At 42.8% G+C, this 25,100-nt stretch overlaps 1 protein-coding gene across 2 annotated transcripts in view; it reads right to left on the bottom strand.

Moving 5' to 3' along the window:
* arhgef12b (Rho guanine nucleotide exchange factor (GEF) 12b) overlaps positions 1-25,100 on the bottom strand; it is a 105,224-nt gene that overhangs the window by 41,084 nt on the left and 39,040 nt on the right. For both annotated transcript variants that reach the window (XM_067256847.1, XM_067256848.1), the window contains exons 2-12: positions 10,341-10,361; positions 9,190-9,284; positions 5,654-5,752; positions 5,494-5,543; positions 4,662-4,719; positions 4,321-4,526; positions 3,263-3,340; positions 2,242-2,361; positions 2,027-2,143; positions 393-512; positions 99-182 (exon numbers count right to left, since the gene is read on the bottom strand). In XM_067256847.1, the coding sequence (XP_067112948.1) occupies positions 99-182; positions 393-512; positions 2,027-2,143; positions 2,242-2,361; positions 3,263-3,340; positions 4,321-4,526; positions 4,662-4,719; positions 5,494-5,543; positions 5,654-5,752; positions 9,190-9,284; positions 10,341-10,361 (1,048 nt within the window). The remainder of the gene's footprint in view (positions 1-98; positions 183-392; positions 513-2,026; positions 2,144-2,241; positions 2,362-3,262; positions 3,341-4,320; positions 4,527-4,661; positions 4,720-5,493; positions 5,544-5,653; positions 5,753-9,189; positions 9,285-10,340; positions 10,362-25,100) is intronic.

Here is a 25,100-nt window from a genome sequence, read left to right as displayed (position 1 = left end):
AACAGGAGAGGAAAAGGGAATGAGAGAAGGAACAAAAACAGATTGGCAACTTAAGCGGCTAAAGCCATAAAACTAATTCTTCCGTTATGTACTCTTACCTGTTCCTGCTCAGTATCAAAGTAGTCATCCTCTGCTCCGATGATCTGCGGGTTGAGGCGGAAGGAGGGGCTTCCCACACCGGACTGGGAGACCAGAACCACAGTGCATTAGAGTCTGACAAGGACTGGATACACTGCCACACATATAAGTCATCAAAACAAATTTAAATGCTATTTGGTCTGGGAGTAGGTGTTTGACAGTGTATGTACACACGATAGTGTGTTTGACAGTGTATGTACACACAATACAGAGAGGTGTGTGTGTTTGTGCATGTATGAATATGCGTGTCTCACGGGATCGGGTGTGTCCTCGGTGTCGGACAACTGGCAGTTGATGCTGTCTTTGGGGGTCTTTGGGCTGTGGCAGGGGGTCTCTCTTTGGCACGGACTCTCGGGGAAAGGACTTGGAGTCACCTGACAGAGACAAACACCAGAACAATAGACCATTTCAAATCCCTCTGAACGACCCCTGGTCGAGCTTGCCAGGCATAACTTTCGGCAATAAATAAACCAAAACATAGCCAACAGTTTACCCACACTTTTTATTTATAAAAAAGTTAGATAATGGTTGGCCTTCCAAATAGTGCTACAGTGGAAGCAATGTATTTCACACACACAGGAATAGCAATTGATTATTTAGCTTCACAATCTGAATGGCTGCCATATTGGCAAAAATGACTCGGATACAAGCACATTCTATTGAAAATTCACCAATTCATGGTGCCTATCAACACCAACATATTTTGTGATTGTTAAGTATAAATCAGGAAACTCATACTGCTCATTTAACCTTTTACAGAAATGTGTAGACCTTCAATTTAAAAAGTTTAAATTCTCAAAAGCGATTGGAGACAACAAATAAATAACAAATTTATTTTGCGACATTCATAAACAGCTATCGGGGAAGTGACACACTTAGCAGATAAACACTATTTGGAATGATAGTGCCAGTAGGAAAGGCTGGTTTCATGAATGTGTGTGTTGGTACTGTAGTGAATGACGGGGGTAGTTAGGGGAGCGGTCAAGCGCTGCGCTGACAATTAGGCAAGTGGCTGCACCTGTTGAAGGGAGTGTCGAGAGGTATATAAAAGGGAGAATATCGGTAGGGTGTTGTGTTGGTCTGGGAGCCGTTGTGGTGGACATCGCGAAAGTATAATACACTGTACGCAATTGGGGGGTGGTGGCGTTCGCAGACCATTTAGGGCTGCCGGCGTGAAGACAGCGAGGGGGACAGGGCGAGGTTCCTGGCGGGTTAGGGTGACCTAGATAGCGGGGCTATAGGCGTACCCTTGCCTGCTCCCAGCCTGTGTAGGAGGCTCTCTTGCCGTCTTTGGAGCGGCCTCACAGAGCGCAGACCCCAGGGGAGGGTCTCGAACCCCCGGAGAGTTGAGTAAATAGGGCTTTTAAACTCTATCCCTTGTTCGTTTTGTATGTAACCGCTCATGATCAGTTTTAGGGAGGTTGCGATTTTAAAGCCATAAGGCGGCGAGCTAGAGTACCGTGGGAGGCAACTGCGCTCCCGTACAGTAGAGAGACCCCACCAGCAGTCCCGAGACATGCGTGACATTGCGGTGAAGTATGGGTGTGATAGCACCGTGTGGCCATTGCTTGCTGTGCCCTAAGGGGATTTGAGCATGGGTGTGTAGTGTGAGACACGTTTGCCGTGCCCCGTGGGGGTGTTTAAATTAGAGGGGCTGTCCAAGTGACAGACACCTTGGTTGGCCTGGTGGGGGGTTTCTATGTGCAGGGGCTCTAACTAATGCCGGAAGATCTGTGTGCCTGGCTCAATGCTCTATCCTATGAATTCAAATAAAGTAACATTGTTGTACCTTGAGTGTTCCCTCTCCTATGTCCAGCGGTGTACTCTCACTAGCCTGCATTGACTATCTACATTCCATAGCGGAGTCAAGGTTTATTACAGTACATACAGTGTTGTTGTTAGTCCAGGGCCAGTCACTGCTGCCCTCTCTCCGCGAGGAGGGGGTCTGATCACCATCAGTCCCCTCCTCCTCTGCCTCACCATCCCTGGGCGACAGGGGGCCGTCCTGACAGTGGACAATCACACGCACGCACTCACACTCAATATATATTTGTGAAAACTGTGATTTTTGATGATTCTCTGTATTTGTGTGTTTGTTCTTACCTGAGCTGTCCCTGTGGCCTTACTGAGCTGGCCCTGTAGCAGTGGAATGTGCTTCTTGGCCTCCTGGATCTCCTTCAGTAGTTTGGGTGTGGGGTTCTTGCTATACTCCTCCTGCATTGCCTGCAGACCGACGACAAACAGTCAACACATGTCAGAACGGCGGCTGGGGGAGATACTGCAAGGCCCTTTGTCCTAAGTCTGTCTGGAGTGTTAGTGGACAGCACAGAGGAGTTGATGGTGTGGGTGTGTGTGTGTGAAATGGAAGTGCTTCACTTTCATGTGGTCTCAGTTCTTTAGGCCTTGGCATAAGGGAACTGAGAGTAATAGTGCTAGAAGAGATAATCACCTCTATGATACTGTTGTGGTTAAAGCAGATGACCCCTGCTGTCTACTTGGTTGCCATGGAATAGTATTGTGTTTGTTAATAGTGTAGATAGAAAAAGAGAGAGGGGGAACAAAACAGAGATAGGTGGAAGGAAAATAGAAAGAGACTAAATACAGGAGAAAAATAGAGGCGCAGACAAAAGAGAAACAAAAAGTAATGGCTCTATCTCATCCAGCTGATGTATCTGTGTGTGTCTCTGTGTGTGTGTCTCTGTGTGTCCCGCTCTTTCGCTCTCTCTCTCCCTCTCTCTCTCCCTATCTCTCTCCCTACCCTCTAGAGCCCTGACAGACAGAGGCCAAGTAATTTCCAACCCTTTTATCATTGAACCAGGGGCAGGGTGGGCCAGTACTCCCCAGAGAGATAATTTTCAAAGATAATGTTTAAAGAGCCCCTGCAAAACAGTGGACAAAGAGTTGGAATCAAATCACCTGTGCCAAAAGACCCTTATGCGAGTTTTATGGACTGTGTGTGTGGTTACATGTACGCCATGTACGTGGTTACATGGCGAATAAACCGAATACATGGCGAATAAACTGAACACATGGCGAATAAACCGAATTCTGATTCTGGTTCTCTTCTCGTGTGTATGAGTGTAATAGTACTCAATGGTTGTCTCTCTTCACTCCCAAGCCTTGCCTGTAAGTCCTGGTACTCTTTAGTCAGCATTTTATGAAGGATGTCCACTTTTTGGCTGTGCACAGCACTGTTCTCTTCCTGCAGAGGGGGGGGGGGGGGGGGGGGGGGGGGGGGGCAAATGAATGAAGGATAAAAAGCACAGAAGGACAAATATGTTGTCTAGAGCAGTGGTTCTCAATTCTGGTCCTCGGGACCCCCTGCCCTGCATGTTTTAGATGTTTCCCTGCTCCATAACGACCATTCATTTGAATCAGGTGTGTTGCATGCAGGGAAGGGGGTCCCGAGGACCAGGATTGAGAACCACTGGTCTAGAGGAGGGCTGGCTTGAGGATAGATGTAACTGACAACACAGAATCTTCGGGTCATTCTGACCCATCAGTCATTGTGACCCACCGTCGTATTGCGACAACTTTACCGCATACAAAAACAAAGTGAAGCATTTTCTTTTAACCGTTGGGCTGTCTCAGACCCCCCACATTGCAAAGGTTAAAAGAAAATTATTTGTATTTTTTTTTGTATTGGGTAAAATTGGGTAAACACAACGATGGTTCGTTATGAACCTTTGGGTCATGTGACCCGAAGGCAGCACAAGGGTTAAGCAACCACAGGGGAAATGATGGATGAATGAAACAAAAAAACTGGGAAGAATATAAAGTGAGGATGCGGTGGAAAGGGATGTGTAAAAGGAGAGAGGATGAGAGAAAGAATGTCCTCAAATTAAATAAGAAGAGTAAAGGAATTTAGGGAGTACTAAGATGTTTCAACAAAGACAGTTTATCTAAGAGTAATCATACATGGGGTGAGGAGACATTGTATTTCTAAGTTCTGTATGAACAAGAAGGTAAGAGTGAATAAGGTAAGAAAGAGTGAATAAATAAGAGACATCCAGAATAATTACGAAAAGTAGAAGGACCCTCATAAACAACATAACCCTAACCATACTTTCTCACTCGACACACACTCCCTATCTCATCCACACCCACGCAACTCTCCCAAATATCTACATGCATACACATGCAACAACCCCCCACCCCCCAACAACATACACGTGGACGTACCCAAAGAGCCAGCGGGGGGGTGATATGGTCCTGGGGGCTGGTGGTGGAGGAGGGGGAGAGACCGAGCGACTCCCCCGACGTGGGTCCTGGGGAGTGGGGGGAAGAAAGGGAAGGGGACAGGCCTGAGTCTCCCTCCCCTTCCCCCAGGGAGATTTGGACAAGGCCTGGGGGTCGCCCCAGCACCGTCAAGGCAACATAGGAACCCGCTGCAGAGGACAGGGTTAGTTTGGGGTACATGTCATTGTCATGAAGCCTGCCTGCGTCATATGTCATGCTGTGTCATGTACATAGCTGATTTATCATAGTTTAATGCAACATTCATAGAAAGTAAGATGACTTACATTTGATAAGCTTGACAACTTCTACATGGTTCGAATGTGTTACTAAGGTCCCGTTAACCTAAGAAAATGATAGCAGCATTACATAAAAAATAAAAAAAACGTTCCAAAAAATTATATGAGCAGTATTCCTTTGACATCCACTAGTGATTCATTTTCAACCACTAAATAAATAAATACTAGTCAAACAATTCCTTGTGGGGATTTTACATTGCAGTTCCCCATCCAGCCAGCAGATGTCAGAGTGGTGATTCTGCAGAGGGCATTACACATGACCCATGATCTACTGCAGAAGCCTGCAGGGGTCTAGCCAACACTTGAAGAAGCAGGGGGCTCTGTTTGACTACTCTATGAATGCGTCCTTCCTATGTGGTAGTCTCTTATCTAGGGGGAGTCAGGTGGCTGAGTGGTTAGGGAATCGGGCGAGTAATCGGAAGGTTGTTGGTTCGATTCCCGGCTGTGTCAAATGACGTTGTGTCCTTGGGCAAGGCACTTCACCCTACTTGCCTCAGGGGAAATGTCCCTGTACTTACTGTAAGTCGCTCTGGATAAGAGCGTCTGCTAAATGACTAAATGTAAATGTAATCTAACGCAGCCGGATGGAGGGAAGTGTGTGGACCCTGTAAGAAATCTAACAGCTGTTAGAAATCTGAGTCAGGGTCATATCGATGGTTTAGCAAAAGGAAGGAAGGTGGGAAGGAAACATTTGAAGAGTACATAATTGCAGCTTAGGAGTGGGATGCAGGTTCCCATGAAGGTAAAAATAGTGGGAGATGTTTCACAGGAAAGGAATTTAAACTGGGCCTATGGGCACAAAAAGAGAACAGGGGTTCACCTTGATGATCCTATCACCAGTCTGGACACCAGCTCGCATGGCAGCGCCATCTACACCACAGGGGCAGAAGAGACGAGGGAACATATTATGGATCTGAATGCTGGCGTTCCAACTCAAGGTCCGATTTGCGTATTTGAAATACATTATTTGATCCACTTACCCTCCTTGACCAGTTGCACAAACACAGGGTTGTCTCCGCTCACCGTCAGCCCAAAGCCATTCTCGTCTTTCTGGATGATCACACAACGCTGGACAAGCCCTGCAAAAAGGCAGGCAGACAGATAAGCACAGAAACATAGTTTATGTTACTAAGAGAAACGGTTTAATGATCCCAGGCAGACAGAGTGTGTGGGTGATGGTGTGTGTGGTGTGTGTGTATATGTGTGTGTGTGTATGCGTGTGTGTATTTGATTGTGAGATTAATACACACTGGATGTTGGGTCAAACTAGTATAGACAAGTTCTTCCACAGCAAAGCAGACATATTACCCTCTATGAAACCAGATTATACAAATATTGATAAAGCTGATTGAGCTTCTGTTCACAGAGGAACATCTAACAGAGGGCATCTAAAGAGGGCAAATCACTAAAGTTGCAAAGCTAAGTTAAACTGTACTCACTACTTTCTCTGACCAAAAAGTATACTTTTTAACCTCCACTGATTTTTTACTTAACTATATAGGCCCATTTTATGTAAGATGTCCTTGAGTGTTTTGAAAAGTGTCCCACAAATACAATTTATCATTATTATTATTACATGCCTTCTGCCTCAATTCATAAAATAAGCCTCTCTCCCTTTGACCAACTCTATTTCTAAACGACTGTCTCATTATAGTTTCCATATATCTTTCCCATAGATGTACAGTAAACACGTAAGCTCTTGATGGGTTGGGTAAAGCTGAATGACCCTGAAGGAACCTGGTTTGACTCATAGATAAGCACCGGCTGTTTGGTGAACAGTGATATCAGCACACGTGCAGGGACACCTCCAGTGCTGTTTGTCTGAACACAGATTGTGAGTGTTTGAGTTACAAATAGAGGCTGAACACGTCAAAGCAGGTCACGCAAAAGTCAGTCCTAACAAAAGGTGATTAAAACAACGTTGATGCTTTGGTTTCCACCAAATGAAATAGAACTTGCAGCATATAAGTGTTTGAGTGTGTATTTGCAGTCCCGGTATACATCTTGAGTAACAACTCCATAGTTGCAGTGAACAGCTTGAACAGCTAATCATTACTATTAATCTGGATGACCTTTCATATAAACATGCAGCACAAGAAAATTCATGTAGTAAGATCTCAGGATATACTCAGGGATTTAGGGAATATCTGGTTAGTAGGTTAGTGAACAGGATAGGAGACATCAGAAGAGAGGGGGTTACTAGGGAAAATCACCACACAACACAACCATACTAGGAGTGTATGTAAAATATCCTGCAGTAGCCTTCTCTCCTTATCACCTTTCCTTTAACTGCACTGGTTTGAGGAGATGAAAATTATGTACGGTTCAGTCTCTTCAGGTTACATTGATTACATCCCAGAAGGTCTTCACTTGAATCAGATGGATTAATGATCTGGGACATCAGACGAAGGGATTTTTTTCTTGACAATGAATGAATCAATTTGTCAACTCAATAATTTGAAAGAAAGCATGCTACACTGTACATCTTTGACCAGGAAGACTATCTTTGAATATGTTTGTATTTTTGGAACGAGAGGTGATTATATTTAATCTTATCTATCCAGGTCTTTTCAGAACAGTGCAGATGAAGTAAAGGAAATGAGGGAACAAAGCAAGGTAGGTCCTTTTGTGACAACTCCAGGACCGTCTTACCACAGGGCTCTGGGCTTCCCTCTGCTACTACAGTCTTCTGCACAGGCAGTTCTATCAAAAACACCGCACAGGCACAGTGGCAATGCATACCCGGACACACAGACATACATACCCAGACACACATAGAAAACAGCAAAACAGAAATGGGAGAGAACATTTCAGAAAGCCAGAAAAAGATAGTGTGTGTTTGTAAGTGATTGATGTTTGACAAAGTGTCAGTAGGACAGTTACTGCCTGCATACAACATCACTATTGCATAATATTTTGATGACATGGTGGCATGTAGGCTATTCATTATATTGATGGGAAAACTGTGTGTTTATTGCATTAAACTGGATTAATATAATCTGTATGAGAATAAATAGAATGTTCTCTAGCATTAATACATTTATGAAAGCAACAGTATTCATGTTTAAAGTCTTGCATTATATCTGAAAAGGACGAATCTACAGGAAGGTGCGATGACAAATAAAGATTCAAGCTATGCTGTTCATAATGGACATTTAGCATGATCAACTATTTTGTCGTCTGAGAAAATAGTTGTTACAATTATACAGCAAACTATTGACAAATTAGCGGCAATAGTAGCAGCAGTACCACAATTGAATCAGTTGTGATACTCATCAGAATCAGAATCAGAATGGGTTTTTATTCGCCATGAAAGTTTGCACAGACAAGGAATTTACTTCGGTAGGAGAGCCTACCTAGGCAGCCAATTTCGGCGCCAACTAGAAAGTTACAGCATAACAGTTATGCTGTAACTTGAAGCTCAACTGCTACCCTTTTAACACTAAAAGTGCCATTGTCAATCTTCCAATGAGGGTAGTGAAGATGCTACAGTCAGAAAAATGTCAAGTTCAGAAGAGAGATTTATACTATAAACAGCTTCGATGCCCAACATGCTCCTGCAGACCCGTTTGAGGGGCTCTACTAAGCCACTCTAGTACAGCCCCTCAAACAGGTCTGCAGTGAAAGAGAGATGTAGAGGCTGTATTTGTCTGTGTGTACAGCCTCATCACATGACTATGGGGCCTCAAAGCTCACTTTCAACCTCAGACTTCACTGGTCATGACTTTCTCTTTATGTGTCTGTGTGTGTGTGTGTGTGTGTGTGTATGGCTGTTTGTGTCAAGATTTATGGAGCTAAAACTTCTGTGTGAGCGGGTGTTTCATCATCACAGACCCATCTATCCCCCTTCCAATTTCAAACTCCGCCAGTAATATTATCTTCATGTATCCGTGTGTATGTGTGAAAGTGTGTCTGTGTGAGTCAACACTACCCGTTAATTGTGTGTGAGGGTATGCTTATGTGCAAGATGAGTGGGTGTTTCATCTTCAGACCAGAAACGGCAGTATAGGTAAGCTTGCGTGTGTGTGTCTGTGGGCACATCTACTATTGAGACACCAGAGAAGGTGTCTCTATAGTTCTTTGCAGGTCTCTGTAGTTCAACAAAGTCAAGCATCAGCCTGCATGTGAATGTTTGTGTGTCTTTCAGTTGGGGAGCCATGTTGCTTCTATTTCACCCTCTCCCCAGACTACACTGGACCGAACTCCCCAGGGCAGACTGTTAGCTCATGTTGCCGCAGCACTTTCTCCCATTGACGCGCTGCATAATTTATGTTCAATTAATTTAAGGGATTGAGGAATGTTGAGTTGTGAGGAGAGTAGGATCAATGTTGTGAGCTGGGGCAGTATCAGGGATGAGGATGACCAATGCCTTGGCTTAATCTAAACACGTTGAAATAAAATAGCATTTGTTTAATTCACCGCAACCATGGGCATAATTCTCCTGAGATCACATTTATATGCCAACCATGAAGGAACAGTGTGTGTGTGTGTATGCCCACATGAGAGAAGCACTCACCTGTGGGGTCAAACTCATGCACAGACTGGACAGCGGCCTTGTCACTCTTGGGTTTCTTGTCGGGGGGGTGGTCCTTGCTGAGAATGCTAGCGGTCCTGAACACCAGAATGGACCGGTCAGACAACAACAGACCAGACACTCACACAATGGTTTTCCATAACCATAAATGACTTGATATTCTCTTGACACACCTTTCTTCTTTGGACATATGAAGGTTTGAATGTAGCCAGTGTGTATCGGTTTAAACTGACTCCTCAAGTATGTAAACAGGCCACCCGCGCCAATGAATAGCTAGCTTTTCGTTGCCGTAGCTGTTAGTGGTCGCGCTTGGCAAGTCAGAGGTGGCGTGTTCGATCCCAGTGAGGGTCGAACATCAGCCCGTATACCTCTGACGGAGCAAGACCACGTCTGTTACATGTGCAAGGCCGTAAATGTCACTCTAGCTCTCTCTCAGGATCCTGTCCTGAGATATTCTCCCAGGTGGAAAAACAGTATCCTTAAATCTACTTTAAATGTATGAAAAGAGAGATTAATCTTTTTCTACAAAATTGGAAGTGTACTTAAAATTTGGTATATTCACATACTTTCACAAGCCTGTATGTGTATGTTGGTACTTACATTTTTTTTTTTTTACTTGGGCTCACACACAAGGAAGTTAAAAGGTGTGTCACGTTTATGTTTTACGCCTTGTTGGATTGCATCCCTCTACATCTCTGTCTCGTCTCACTAATGTGATAATCGAATTTGAGTTCAATATGATGTCACATTTGATACATTCTGAAATTCTCTCCCCCTCTCTGACATGCTTGAAGATGTCTAGACACGAGTATCTGCTAGCTCTCATCCCAGACCTAACTGTGTCAAATCCCTGGTGCTATGGGGGAAAAAATGCTTCACCCTCCAAATGAAAGCGCAGTGTGAGTCATCTTGACGCTTTTGAAGAGGGAGTCTCACAGAGTGGGGGGTTCCTAATAGCCCTACAGATGGCCAAACCCACCAAACTCAATGTGTACATCCTACTTCACGTTACACGTTTTGGCCATAAAAAGAAAATATTAACGTAATAAATATTCATATTCTGGATGTAAGGACGACAATATTTTGTCATACTCTTGGAGTTGACAAACGTAAGCAAAGAAATGCCAACTCACCTAGTTGCTTTTTTGGGAAACCTGCAAAAGCAAAGGACAAAGAGTTAAGTTAGAATGTTTTATACATGAAAGATTTATTTCTACACTTTTCTACACTTTGAAGTCATGCATTCACCTGTAAGACAGAGCATGGACCAGAAGACATTTCACATACACACCCACACACACCCACTCAACTCTCATTGACAGCCTGTCTGTCTGTGCCAAATCATACTTCTGTTTTGGGTGGTTCTTCAATGTAGTGTCACCTGCTATACCTAAATGGCAGCTTAACAGCCCTATCACAGGAACATCTGTCCTCATCTGCTTACACAACACAACAACACAAACATTGGGTTACAGGCTTTTAACAGGAAAAGGGGACTGGGCCAAAAAAAAACAAGGTGACACTAGACCCATCTTGAAACCATGTCATACAAAAAATAAGGTGCGTGTGTGAAGCTAACGTAAACCTCATGTTCTCATGGTGATGGCATGCAGTTCCACAGGTTTCAGTCTCTCGAAATTATGCAAGCGAGAACCTCACAGATTAATACTCCGGAGGTTCCCCACATACAGATTGCACAAACCCCTCTCCTCAGTCACTCTATAACCCCCCTGTCGCCACACACACACACTCCTACTCTCCTTCTTCCGCGGGTGTTTTTTGTTTTTGTTGCTGTTCCTTCCCCTAGACAATGCGGGCCCTGCACTTTGAACAATGGCGATCACGTCAAAGCCAACTTACTACACTGTAGCATTGTGGGAGAGATTCCCAGAAACAGAGAGGGCTTCTGGCAGGGCTCCCATTTCCTGAATGTGAGGGGGGGGGGGGGGGTGTATCTTTCAGTGAAGGCAGGGGGCAGGATTTTGAGAAATATCGTGCTAGTTCCCAGAGTTTTAGCCAAGCCTCCCATTTACAGTCTGCTCACAGGCCAGAAAAAACAGCAGTGTCGAGTCAAAACATATACCAAGCTAGGGGGACGGAAGACAGCGCAAGAAACAGACAACCTCCCATATTGACCTATAACACAATATACCTCAGCAATGCCAATTCCTGATTATAGTTTGCATCTTTGTAGTACAAAGCCACCACATGTTGCCAGACAAAGCCAATTTCATTCCCTCAGACTAAACAAACCCAGTCATATTGAAACAGGAAAGGGAAACAGACAATTGCCTAGCTACATTACACCACATGTCACACAAAGAAATAAGGGACACGTAATGGTTGTCCTTATCTTGTCCTTTAATATGAGAGAAAAAAAGATTCTCCTCCGATGGGCTATGTAGTAGAGATTAGGATGGTGGAAGTCAGGGATGGACTGTCTGGGTGAATACAGACACCATACCTCAGTGGTGGATGAGAGGATGGATTTTTTTGCCGATATTCAGAGTATGTCCGCTTATGTGTGTGGGTAGGGGTGAGACGATATGCAACTTTATTGTTTCGCGATTTTATTATGGTGAATTTCCATTATCGGGTTAATCTCATATGCTGTAATGATAGAGTCGCAGAGACAGTGGGAGAGTCTTTGTGTAGACAAAGGCATTGCAGGCTTTGATGAAAGAACGCTCTCAACTCGCACCTCTGTGCCCTGAACATCTGACTGTTGACCTTGGCACAAAAATTGGGTTATAGCACAACAGCACTCTTTTTGGTTCCACAAGATGATCAGGCAGTCTACATTTGTTGACAAGGCACAGAAGTTACTCACTCACTTAGCCGTAGTCAGAGTGAGGAGTAAGCTAATCTTGAGAGAAATGAAACGCAGGGGTACGCTGACGATGCTTCCACAGAACCTCCAACACCATGAACAGGTCCCACTGGGGGGTTGACGACCTCTAAGGAGGTCTGAGCCCACAGGTACCAGTCAGGAAACGATTAACCAATGGGTTGTACTGGCAAAACCTTCATGAAAAGCTGAGACGGCTGCTGCGTATACCTTTACAGTACCTGTGGCCAGTCCCATGTCAAACATTGACTGTAAAAAAACAACTTTTTGACCCGGCATGGATTGTGCGTGTGCGGTCTGTATAGTTTGGATGACAGCATCATACAGACCTCTGCGTTCTAAGATGTCCCTCTCAGTACCAAAGCCATGAGAGGACCTCAGATCACAGGTAAGCTCTTCACCATGCTGCCGAATTAGGTGAGTGCATCCTGCTGCTGAGGGAGAGGCCACAGTCTCCTCAATACCAATCTCATTAGCTGTGGGAACCATGGGGCTCCAAGGCGGTTGAGGGCTATTAGAATCAACAACAGTCTTTTCGATCTTACCGGGGCCTGTATTGGGAGGATGACAGTTATTGGTGGGAAGGCATAAATTAGGACCCTCGGCCAAGGGTGGGGTGCGAAGGCATGGACCTCCAACGCCGGTTCGTCCCGTGCGCACAGAGAAAACCATAGATGGCACTGCTAGCTGTCCCAGGACGCAAACAGATTCCCTTCTGCCCTGCTGAATCAGAGAGATGATGGAGGGGTGTAGCCTCCACTCATCCTCCCATGGACCACCCCGTGACATTTCAGCCGTAAAAAAAATGTCTAAGAAGCCCAAATCATTTCTGTTTGATTTTAAAATAAAATACAAATGTTTTATTCAACCATACAATGGCTAAGAAGCCCAAATTCTGTTTAGGATGAAGATTATATTAATGTTCCATATGGAATAGCAAAGAGAACTGCTAAAAAACTGCTGAGTTGCAGCACCATTGTTTGTTTGTTTTATGAAAAAAAAGAGAACATGTTCAATGTATATATCCGTCTTTTGTCATAAATCTTTTTGTTCTCACAAAAATATACAGAGAAAATCGGAAATATGTGATTAATCATGATTAATCCACAGAAATCTGGGATTAATTTGATTAAACATTTTAATCATTTCACAGCCCTAAAAAAATGTGTTTATACATATATAAAATAAATGGTAACACTATAATAAGTCAACGCTTTTTGGCATTTACAAAGTGTTAACTAATAGTTAGTTGATCCTTTATAAAACATTTTGAAACATTAACAATACATTATTAAATAGTTAATACGTTTATTTTTAAACACTATGTTAATCATTACTAAACACTGTTAAAAATGATGTATTTGATTGATAATACAATTCATAAGGTGTTTTGAATTAACATACTTTATAGACAGCTTGTTAATATAGTTGCAATCCACTAGTTTATAAGCTGTTAAAGGTCCATTAGCTGGTATAGAAAGCATTAGCAAATGGTAAACAAACCATTTACATTACTTTTACAAAACATGAGTAAATAACTAACAACATATTTACTTATGTCTTTAATTAATGTACGCCAAGTCAAATACATGATGTACACTAATACTTAGCAGATATCTTAACAACTATTTTATAAACATTTACTAATGATGCAACTTGTGATTAGTAATGCAAGTTATAAAGCAAATCTCTTCAAAATGTTTAATAAGGCATAGATAGTTCTCACTTTAGATTAGGTCAAGCAAAAGCCTTAACTTTATAACTTGCATTACTAATCACAAGTTGACATAACGTATGGAACAATGGCGGTCAAAGGATTCTGTTCGTCTTGTTGATCATTGCAACCCCCCCCCCCTGCCCCTGCCGCAAGCGATTCTTAATACTGACCAATCACAGCCGAAATTACGACGGATAGTTAGGAAATTCTCAAGGTGCATGTCGAGTTCTCCGGGGCTCTCCAAGGGCTCTCGGAGAGCTCGTAGAGGGCGTTCCACATCGACGAGTTCCCATGTGTAGTATAATTCAGCCTTTAGTCATGTCAGAGATCGCATGCTGGCCTTATATATCAAATTGATCAGCATGGCTGATATATTATTTTGGCACACATTGTAGATTTTGTAGAGGTACTTGGGCGGATAAGTGCTCTACAGAACATACATTGAAGTCTTAAATAGTTTGAGACTTATCGAGCACTGTGTTCGTGTGCAAGATGTACAGGTAGTGGGGGGTGATTAGTGCCAGGTAATGTTAGCTAACAAAGCTACCAACCGTCGCTACGCCTAACAAAGAAGACAATCACTGCCACCACTGCGTCGCTCTGCCATTATGTGGATAGCTAGGTCCAGAGCCATAGAAAAATATATGGCTCTGGCTAGGTCGATAAGTAGGGTTGCCACCTTCAATACAGAAAAATAAGGGACGCCTGCCGCAGCGGGGGCCACACCCCTCGAGGCCACGATGACCACAGGCCCGATGATGTGCCAGTGGTGGTAAATCACAACTTAAAACATGTTTTTATTGATACATGGACATTATAAAAAGATATCTGCTATTCAACTCAAGTGGTCATATTGTCATAGCTGAATACACAGCTATGACGATAATAAACATAGGCCAACAAAGTTTGACAGTGAGACCACAAAAAATAGGCTTTTGGAGGAACTTTAGAGAACCATATTTTATTAACTTATTAAATTAACAGATCCATAACTTATTAACTTTAAATTAAACAAATGCTTTGATACTCAAAAAGTCTCTTGGAAAAATATATATAGTGCAGGAGACTTGCAAATGATCTTCCATGAACATCATGAACACGATAACATCAGTGGACCAGAAGTGTGCAGTATTGGGGCATGTCAAGCCTACTTCCTTTTATAAGTGTAGGCCTACTTCTTATTACGTGGGGGGGTATCTGGAGCTAGCCTGGCTCTGCCCTCCTATGTACTTCCGCTCAATTTTGATTGCTTCTGTACTAGGTCTGGGAATTCGACACAAGTCGGTTTTCTCAAATACATTTTTTGTAGGGCCAATCAGCAAACAGAGGGAGTGGCTGAGAACAATGACGTTGATGTCGTGCTAGTATGAGTTGTAGTTCAGTAATGGCAGCTGAGAAAGATGCGAGCCAAGCCATTCATTCGGTCCGTTGTGGCAACGCTGCCGAATATTCAAAAGTTAAAGCCGGAGCAAGAACAATCTTTGCTAAGTTTTGTTGGTGGCCATGATGTTGTGGCCCTCCTCCCCACGGGGTTTTGGAAAAGTTTGATTTTCCACCTACGGCAGCTAGCTCCGTTACAGTAGTGGTGAAGGAGTTGGCTAAGGCGAACGCTAGCGATTGGTTATGGCAGATCAGAGGGGCTCTGGGCAGATCCAATAGTTTTAAACTTCAACAGAGTACCCGCCTTCAAGGAAGTTAACGCTTGTCAATGGAGCGATCCCAGACCCTCTGTACAAATTAAATGTACGAGGGTCTGGTTAGGACCAGGCTAATCTGGAGCTGCCTCCGCCATTCTTTCAAATCGACTCTACGCCAAGAGACCCGCCTTCCTCTGACTCTGATTGGCCGTGAACCTGAAACAAACCGATCAAACCAACGATGGCAGCGAGTATTTCCCAGTCAGGGGCAGAATAGGAAGAGCCTTCACAAAAAATACGGGACAAACCCCGTCCTGTATTGATTCAAAACGGGACGCGCTATTTTATTCTCAAGTACGGGACGATTGCGTATTTTAAGGGATGGATGGCAACCCTATTGATAAGGCACCTAGCTATAACTATCTAGCCTCACCATTATGCCATGCCGGTATTACCATTTAGTGAGGAAAGACCTGAAGTGAAGCCAGACCATTCAAGACATTACCCATACCTTTGGATTTACAGTACTGCTTCAAATTGAAGTCAAGTTTCTTAATGCGTTGTTAATATTGGCAATGACAAGTTGCAACTAACCAAGACGTGTCCAGACCAAGACCCATTCAACACGGTACACAATACCCAAACCCAGATATTATAATTTATGTAATTCTTCAATATTAAATCAAACCACGCTAGGTTTTCTCCTTTTATGGTATGCTCATGAATATATAGATGTACTGCGCGCTGATTGGTTGGTTTACAACAAGTGAAGCTGTGGAGCAAAGACGCATCACGGCCAACACTCACTGAAACAAAGAAGGTGGAGACTTGAAATAAAAACGTACAAATAAATCTATTGTGTCTACACAACACTGTTTTCAACAGATTGACTAGATATCATTTGAAATGATTACGTTAGTTGTTTCCACTTTTTCAGAATCAGAATCAGAAAGGGATTTATTCGCCATGAAAGTTTGCACAGACAAGGAATTTGCTTTGGCAGGAAGGTGCATACAATAAACATATACCTAAAATTTAAATATGTGGACTAACTATACTAAGGGTACATAAACTAGCAGTACTAAGTGGGATAAATATAAGTTGCCGTAAATTACAATATAAAAATACAAAAATACAAATATTACAAAAAATACAAATGTACAAGATACCATGTTGTGGTGCAGTGCAAAAGCAGTGTGTTTTAAGCAATAAGTCATTTGAGTCAGTGTGGTCCCTTGGCCTTGTTGAAGAGGCCCACAGCGGAAGGGAAGAAACTGTTTTTGTGGCGTGAGGTATTGGTCCTGATAGACCGCAGCCTTCTGCCGGAGGGGAGTGACTGAAACAGGGAGTGTCCAGGGTGGGAGGAGTCGGCCACAATCTTCCTCGCTCGCCTCAGGGTCCTCGAGGTGTGCAGGTCCTCGAGGGTAGGCAGATTGCAGCCAATCACCTTCTCAGCAGTACGGATGATACGCTGCAGTCTGCTCTTGTCCTTGGCAGTGGCAGCAGCGTACCAGACGGTGATGGAGGAGGTGAGGATGGACTCAATGATGGCTGAGTAGAAGTGCACCATCATTGTCTTTGGCAGGTTGAACTTCTTCAGCTGCCGAAGGAAGTACATCCTCTGTTGTGCTTTCTTGATGAGGGAGCTGATGTTCAGTTCCCACTTGAGGTCCTGGGAGAGGATAGTGCCCAGGAAGCGGAAGGACTCCACAGTGTTGACTGGGGAGTCACACAGGGTGATGGGGGTGAGTGGGGCTGTGTTCCTCCTGAAGTCCACAACCATCTCCACTGTCTTAAGAGCATTGAGCTCTAAGTTGTTCTGGCTGCACCAGGTCACCAGGTTGGCCGCTTCCCACCTATAATCAGACTCGTCTCCACCAGAGATGAGCCCAATAAGGGTGGTGTCGTCCGCAAACTTCAGGAGTTTGACGGACGGATGACTGGAGGTGCAACTGTTGGTGTACAGGGAGAAGAGCAGAGGAGAAAGGACGCAGCCCTGAGGTGATCCGGTGCTGATGGACCGGGAGTCAGAGACTTGTGTTCCCAGCTTAACGCACTGCTTCCTGTCAGACAGGAAGTCTGTGATCCACCTGCAGGTGGAATCAGGCACGTTCAGCTGGGAGAGCTTGTCCTGAAGCAGGGCGGGGATGATGGTGTTGAAGGCAGAGCTGAAGTCCACAAACAGGATCCTGGCATAGGATGCTGGGGAGTCCAGGTGCTGTAGGGTGAAGTGGAGGGCCATGTTAACTGCATCGTCCACAGACCTGTTGGCTCTGTAGGCAAGACCTGTTGGCTCTGTAGGCTTCTGTTGTCGAAGCAAACTGGATCGACTTAGGTGAGTAGAACGTTACAGCTTAGCAACCAAACTATATCGTGATTCAACTCAGCTTCAGTTAGCTAGATAAAAAATAACCTGCCAAAGATCTGGATAAACATTCATCGTGAATTGTAGATTTACATGTACGGGTTATGTATTCGAATGAAACACAGTCAGGAACATGAAATAACGCGTTAGCCCCATTGCCAATAAACTAAATCATCACACATTACCTATGCTCTTGCGTTAGTAAGCTAAACTAGTTTACATGCCTACTCTAGGCGTTTCGCTATCTAGCTGTTCTTGCATTCCTTGCAAATCAGCGTTAATAAAAAGCAGATGAGCTAGTCTAGCTAACATTGACTCGACAGGCAAGGCAGATGTTTGTCTATTAACGTAGCTCTAGCGTAGAAGATCCCTGTGCAAGCAAACAGGATCGACTTAAGGCCGAATTATACTTCTCCGACTCCGTTACGGACAGACGGACGGAGTCGGACGGATTGGTTGAATTTATAGTACTCCGAAGGCTGTGGGTGCTGAAAACAATTCACCGCCAGAAGAGTAGGTGGCGCAACGTTTTTTTGTAAGTCGTCGTCGAGTGTTTATTTACCTAGGTTATCGAGAAGTCGGAGCAAATGTACAAATTAGCCGTTTCATCAATAAAATACGCACATTATCAGCAACGACACTGCCCATTTCTCGTCACATTTTAATTCAGATGCTGATTTACATGTACTGTTTAGCTGAAATATGAATTGTAAAAACTTACAGCAATGGCGGTCAAAGGATTCTGTTCGTCCTGTTTATCACGGCAACCCCGCCCCTGACGCAAGCGGTTCTTAATACGGACCAATCACAGCCAAGGGGTATCCGTAAAATGACGGACGGACAGACGGATAGTCAGGAAAATCAGGAGGTGCAAATAGAGCTCTCCAAGGGGCTCGGAGAGGGCACGGAGAGGGAATCCCTCGTCGGAGAGGGCGTTCCCTGTGACCGTCTCCGTAAAACGGAGAAGTATAAATCGGCCTTTAGGTGGGTAACATTAGCACTAGCTACAGCTTACCAAACAAACTATGGTGATTTAACTCAGCTTCAGTTAGCTCTAGCTATCTTGCTGAAAAATAGATCTGGACAAACATGCATCTTGAATTGTAGATTTACCTGACCACACAGGTTATTTATTTGAATGAAACACAGTCAGGAACAAGAAATAACGTTAGTAAATGTACATTTTGGGGCGTGACAAAGTTGATGCTGCAAATTGTGACGTCACAACTTGCACTGTTTCAAAGGCTAGCGTTTGCAAGTTGCAGTTTCAAAAAGTGAAATTTTGATAGGAAAGAGGTTTCAATGGACTTTGAGGTTCACTGTATGTCTATTTTACACACCAAACTGTCATTTTTCAACAATGACAAGGTAAAATCGGTTTTGCAATCAATCGCCCCTTTAAACAGGCTCTGATACCACCTAGGAAGACGTAGTGGTGGCAGTGATTGTTAACTTTGCAGACGAGTTACACGTCACCTTTGAATGTTTACAAAGGTAACTTCAGCGCTACATCGCAGCTATCAAAGACCAAGTACCCACACGTAGGCTACTAGGTCAATGCCATCACTCCCATTGGGAACCAATGATAAAAAGGCAGAGACGACACAGACATTGTGGGCAAAGCTTTGTATGCTTTTCGGCAGTGCGATGGCACTTGTCACCCCCCATACAGGTAGCTCTATAGCTATCCCCTTAGCACAGGTGCTGAACACCCGGTGTTATCGCCCTGGTTTCCAGACTAGCTGGTTTCTGTAAGCATGCAAGCTGTGCGTTCACCTAACAGCAGCAGCTGCCGTTGGCCTCTATCACCAGATTCGTCACAAACTCACACAACATTAAACATTATTGGCAAATTTCAAGTCGCATCTCATATTTGCTGCTGTAGGCTAAGAAAATAAAACAGTTGCAAGCTGGCATGAAGTAGGATTCGATCGCACTAGAGCAAAAACACATGATTGTTGGTCCATTGCTATACAATGCGAGCTATTCAGGCTCATGGATGAAAGGAGCTTTTAGTCACAAATGTATTGGCATTTAGGCAACATTTTGTATGGCCTGGGTTCATCGAAAATAACTGGTTATCGTGGGCACACCAGAAAATACCCGAATGTGTAGGCTAATCGCGTATTTGTGGTTGTCTTGAGGCAATAGCCAAATTTCCCACGATACCACAGCCCCTTATGAAACTACGTCTTACAAATTACTTAAATCATCACTGTGAACCCAGACAATAGGTTACGATCAAAATACGCTAAACCCTAAAGGAAGATTATTGTTGTGGCTTTCTACACTTGCCGTCTTGCACACAAACACGGTGCTCGATAAGTTTCAAACCATTTAAGACTTTGTAGTAAATGTCTATGTTCTGTAGAGCACTTATCCGCCCAACCTCTACAAAATCTACTATGTGCCAAAATAGTATATCCTGACAAGCCATGCTGATCAATTTGATCTGTAAGGGCCAGCATGCGATCGCTGACAAGACTAATGTCTTCCATCATCTACCGAATCTAGGTGTCCCTATCTACCTTCGATCTTGTGCAGCTGCGTTGGTCTGAAGATAACCACGCCCCTCTCGTTTGCATGTGCGACTGGAAATAAATACAGCACAGAAATAAATGTGGTGCTCTGAAATATATGTGGCATTAGGAAATAAAAGTCCCATGAAATAAATGAATGTTGTTTTTTCAAAAACGTCATTTTGAAATAAATAAAAGTATATTTTTATTGATGTTGGTAAATGGATTAAGCTATAGACCCTTTTTGATGAACATTCTAGAATTTTCATTCGTCAAGTTTGGCCCTTGAAAGCCTCCGGTTTCAGACACGCGAATGATTGTTTTGATGGAAGTCAGCTAGTTTAGAAGCATAAGTGAGCAAGTTACAGTGGCAAACATTTTTTTTTAAACAATGTCAATTGTTGCTGTGTATGGCTGTTCGTCGAGATTGGGGAAGAACAAGTCAAGTTTAAATTTCCTATAAAAACGGGACAACGAGATGACTGGGTTGCTGCTGTAAATAATAGCTTGTTGATCTTTCAATAGTAGTATTGGTGGAAATACCGTTAGAATAGCGTTGATTTTGGTTGTTTTTTCAACGTTGTTTCAATAGTAATATTGGTGTAAAATGATGATGGGTCAACCTAGTCTGACGTTGGTTCAATGAAATTAGCGTTGAAAGCGGAATGTTGATTCAGCGTAGTTTCAATGAAGTTTGCTATATGGGTTAGTGCTTTAAAAATGTGGTTTGTCATGTCTTAATATGTACATTGTTTGTTGACTCCCATTAAAAAAAATAGTTGTAGGCATCAGACTTTTATAGGCTCCAATAACCTCTTTACTGACAGTAAACGCACTCTACCAAATACTATTTGGTAGGCTAGCTAGCCAAATAGTACCTACCTACTACTAGCGGTGAGGGAATCGGGCTAGTAATCCAAAGGTTGCCAGTTCGATTCCCGGTCATGCAAACTGACGTTGTGTCCTTGGGCAAGGCACTTCACCCTACTTGCCTCGTGGGGAATGTCCCTGTACTTACTGTAAGTCGCTCTGGATAAGAGCGTCTGCTAAATGACAATGTAAATGTATTTGAAATAGTGGTAGACATCGGGATAGATTAGCTCTAGCTCTAATTTAGGTAGGCAATCAATTCCAGATCAGCCTAAAATAAATTATAGCCTAAAATAAATAACGTTCTGATCCAGTGGGTCGGTTAGGGGACACTATTCGATGTATCGCTTCTATTCACAACCAGTTAATTGATGGTAATATGCGCTAGTCATGTTAACTCGATGGTAAAGTAGCTAGCGACTAATGTAGGAAACGCGCTAGCCGGATGTAGTTCAGGGCCTTACGTTCTAAACTGATCTGTTATTGTTTACGTTACAAAAAAGGTCTATATAATTATATAATGCTATATTTATTGCCATCTTCTTTTAATTTCAGAATTTATTTCATAGACATATTTATTTATGTATGTATTTATCTATTTACCTATTTATGTATTTAATTTTGACTAACTCGGCATTCGATAATAACGAGAGGTCGTAGTTTTTTACGTGCGTACATTTCGGACACGAAATTCGGACTCGGTGTGTAAAGGCCGCCTGTTTAAGGAGAGCCTGTCCACTCCCTATTAACCCTGTAAGACCCAAATATAGAAACAATGTCTAAACACATTTTTTTCAAAGTCAGATGATGTTGTAGGAGTCCTCTGATGCAGATAATGAAGGATTCATTAAAAAATATATGTTTTTGTACGTTTTTAGGGAAACGTAATATTGCAACGTTGGGCCTAGTTGGGAGCAGAATTTCATCATTTGCTCTCAACCTGTCAGAACAAATACACAAAACAACTAACGGTTAATTTGGAGTGTGGATTGCTTAGATATCACTATAACAGTACATTTCATTAATAATAATCACCCAACAGTCATATTTTGATGAATCAGAATTCATAAAAAAAGAAAATGAACTGGATAAATATTATTCAAAACAGAATGAAAACTTCAAGGACCCTTGCAATAGTAGTCCCAAAAGCAGTTCCTTTCCTCTGAAAAGCAAAGACGAAGACTGCACTTTCTGCAGAGCGTATTAGAATATCCTTTTATGCAGTGTCTGCAGTGTCCTCTCGTCTTCACCGGAAATGTGCGACCATGTCCCTGCGCACATCTGTTGGTGGTTCACATGCCCTCTTGGCTGAGGCCCCATTTGGTGGACCCCCATTACCTGAGGATGGTCTCTTCTGAGCAGTCACAGGTCTCTGAGGTGTCACTGGTGTGTTGACAACTGTGTTTGTCCGTATGAGAGAGGAAGCTAGTTGCGCCTGAAACAGTCTCCTGTTCAACATCTTTTTCTTGGGAATATTGAGAGCTTTGCAGTCCCGTTTGTAGAGGAGACAGGCGTTGATCACAGCAATGATAATAGGGTGCCAGAAGATGGAACTGTATCAGCGGCGCAATTTCGAGGAACTTGTGTTTGGCTGCAAATGAGTCCAGCAAATCCACGTATTGTATTTGTTGTATGCACCCACAATATGATGTCTCTCAACTTCAATGTAGGATTTGGTGGCTTTGTTCCAGCGTTGAATCTTTTGCACAGGATCAATGCCAGCAAAGGATGACACAAGTGTGACTGCCCTGTTGTCATACCACTTGACAGCGCATATGTTGTGTTTTGGTTGGCTTGTGTTGGTTTGGTCTTTACCATCATCATCATCATTTGGGCAATCAGGGGGTCTCTGATTCTCTTTTTCCACTTCCTCTACATTTTCAACCACCTCCTCATCACTCGAATCACTGGTGTCTGATCCCATGTCAACATCACTTTCTCCATTTTGGATAGCATCATTGACATCATACACTGAAGTAAACTCTCCTTGCTGGTGTCATTCTGAATGGAAATAATAGTTAGAGTATGTTCAAGTACAACTAATTCCAATGCAAATGGATCCTATTCATGCAATACATTCCACTGAAGGCACACAATACTGTCTGGCTAGCCTAATGTGATCTGTACTTAACATTCCAAGACCTCTTACATCCTCATATTGCAGAACATTCACACTTGTCTCTGAACTATGCACCATACATGCAACCCCCACATTCCAAAACATTTACACTTGTCCCTGAACAACCATCCTCCAAAGCATTCCACAAACAGTATCTGCCTTGTGCAACAAGCAGATATTTGGGCAAACAAACAAAGTCCAGATTTAAAAGAACAGTTGACTATATTTCACTGCTAACATTGAAATAACATTTAGAATTATTCAAATCTGGTCTAAACTGAAAATTCTAACAAATACCCCATTTGTAAAGTGTGAATCATCAAATACATTACATTTCTGTAAGTATTTATCCTGTATCTGAACATTCAAGAAGTGTAACGTCTCCATGTAGTGTGCAAGGTGCACATATTATTTTACTACCATTTTCACCCAACGTAAAAGTACAACAAAGACAAAACAAGCTAAAAATCTAATGTGATGCATGAATTCCACAATAAATTAGTATTTACATGAACTACATATTCTAACAATCACCCCAAAAATTATTTCATGGAATTTACTTACTTCAATGTTGATATATTCAGTCAAATGAAACAAGGAGATTCGCTTCCAGAAAAGTTTGCTGGTGGAGGGAGTTCATGGCCTTATGGCCAGATCTATATACACATTTAGTATCCAATGGCATTGCAAGGCAATACAATAAGACCCAATGGCCATGTAAATGTGGTCTTAATATATATATTTTTTTGCATTTTCTTTTTTTTTGAGAGCTAAAGGTGACGTAATATTACAACAAGGGGCAGTGGCGGCCGGGACTTTGCAGAGGCCCCCCCGCAAAGTTGGAGCTTGAGGCCCCTCCCCTAAATCCACTCAAAATGTATCTCCATCCTATCTTATACATTGCTGTCTACCTTTAAATATAGCCTATATTCACCAATGTGAGAGAAATAAAAAAGTTAAAAAATAACAAAAGCACAATAGCAGCCTATTTGTGTGGCATTCTGCGGAAACCGTCGGATGTCGCGGCCGCACGGTCATTGCTGGCTATAAGCCATAAAAGATCGAAAATTGTTTTCTGTCAAAATTTAGATTTTTGATGTTTTCTATAGTTAACACCCTAAACTTCATTGTAATGTACAAAAAGTATAGCTTCTGAAAAACTGTTAATTTCAACGTTTTTTGGACATGATGGACAAGATTTCCAAGCCATTTCAAATCAAATGCTCAGTTTGCTTGCTCTTTTGAGTGCTGCAGCAGCCCCAAACAACTGATCAATGAAGTCAGGCTGTTAAACTTAAAAATAACTTGCTGAGAAGTTATTAATGTAGCCTATACTTAAACTGACATTTACATTCACAACGTGATTACGAACAAAAGGATTTACTTTCCATATTCGCCACAGAATTTAGAATGAAAGTGGAGTGGAATGCAATTTTCTCGGTTATCACTTTATTGACACAGGTCAACTTTAAAATTATGTAACTTCAGTTGTGATAAAGATATCTGAGTGATTTAAACATATTTGTATTCAGGATAGTTTGTAGTTTCCAAATATGTATAATACACAGAAAGACCCAAATGTTCACGATGTGAAGAGTTTCCGCAGGCCGCCACACATTTGTCATTGTTCAAAACCAAAGACAGCACTAGCCTTCTGATAGTTCAGCACCAAGGATAGCATCGTCGAAATAACACACAATCAATGGAGGAAAGGAAAACATTTATTCTTGCCAATAAGTAGGCTAAGCAAGTATATTTATTGTTGGTTGCTGGTGAAGACGTGCTGCTGCTAGCTACCTGCGGCTGCGGTAGTGTTTC

The sequence above is a fragment of the Osmerus mordax genome, chromosome 19 (genome assembly GCF_038355195.1).
Source record: "Osmerus mordax isolate fOsmMor3 chromosome 19, fOsmMor3.pri, whole genome shotgun sequence".
Classification (NCBI taxonomy): Eukaryota; Metazoa; Chordata; class Actinopteri; order Osmeriformes; family Osmeridae; genus Osmerus; species Osmerus mordax.
The sequence above is the reverse complement of the archived record's forward strand: the minus strand, read 5'-3'. Positions and strand labels throughout refer to the sequence as shown.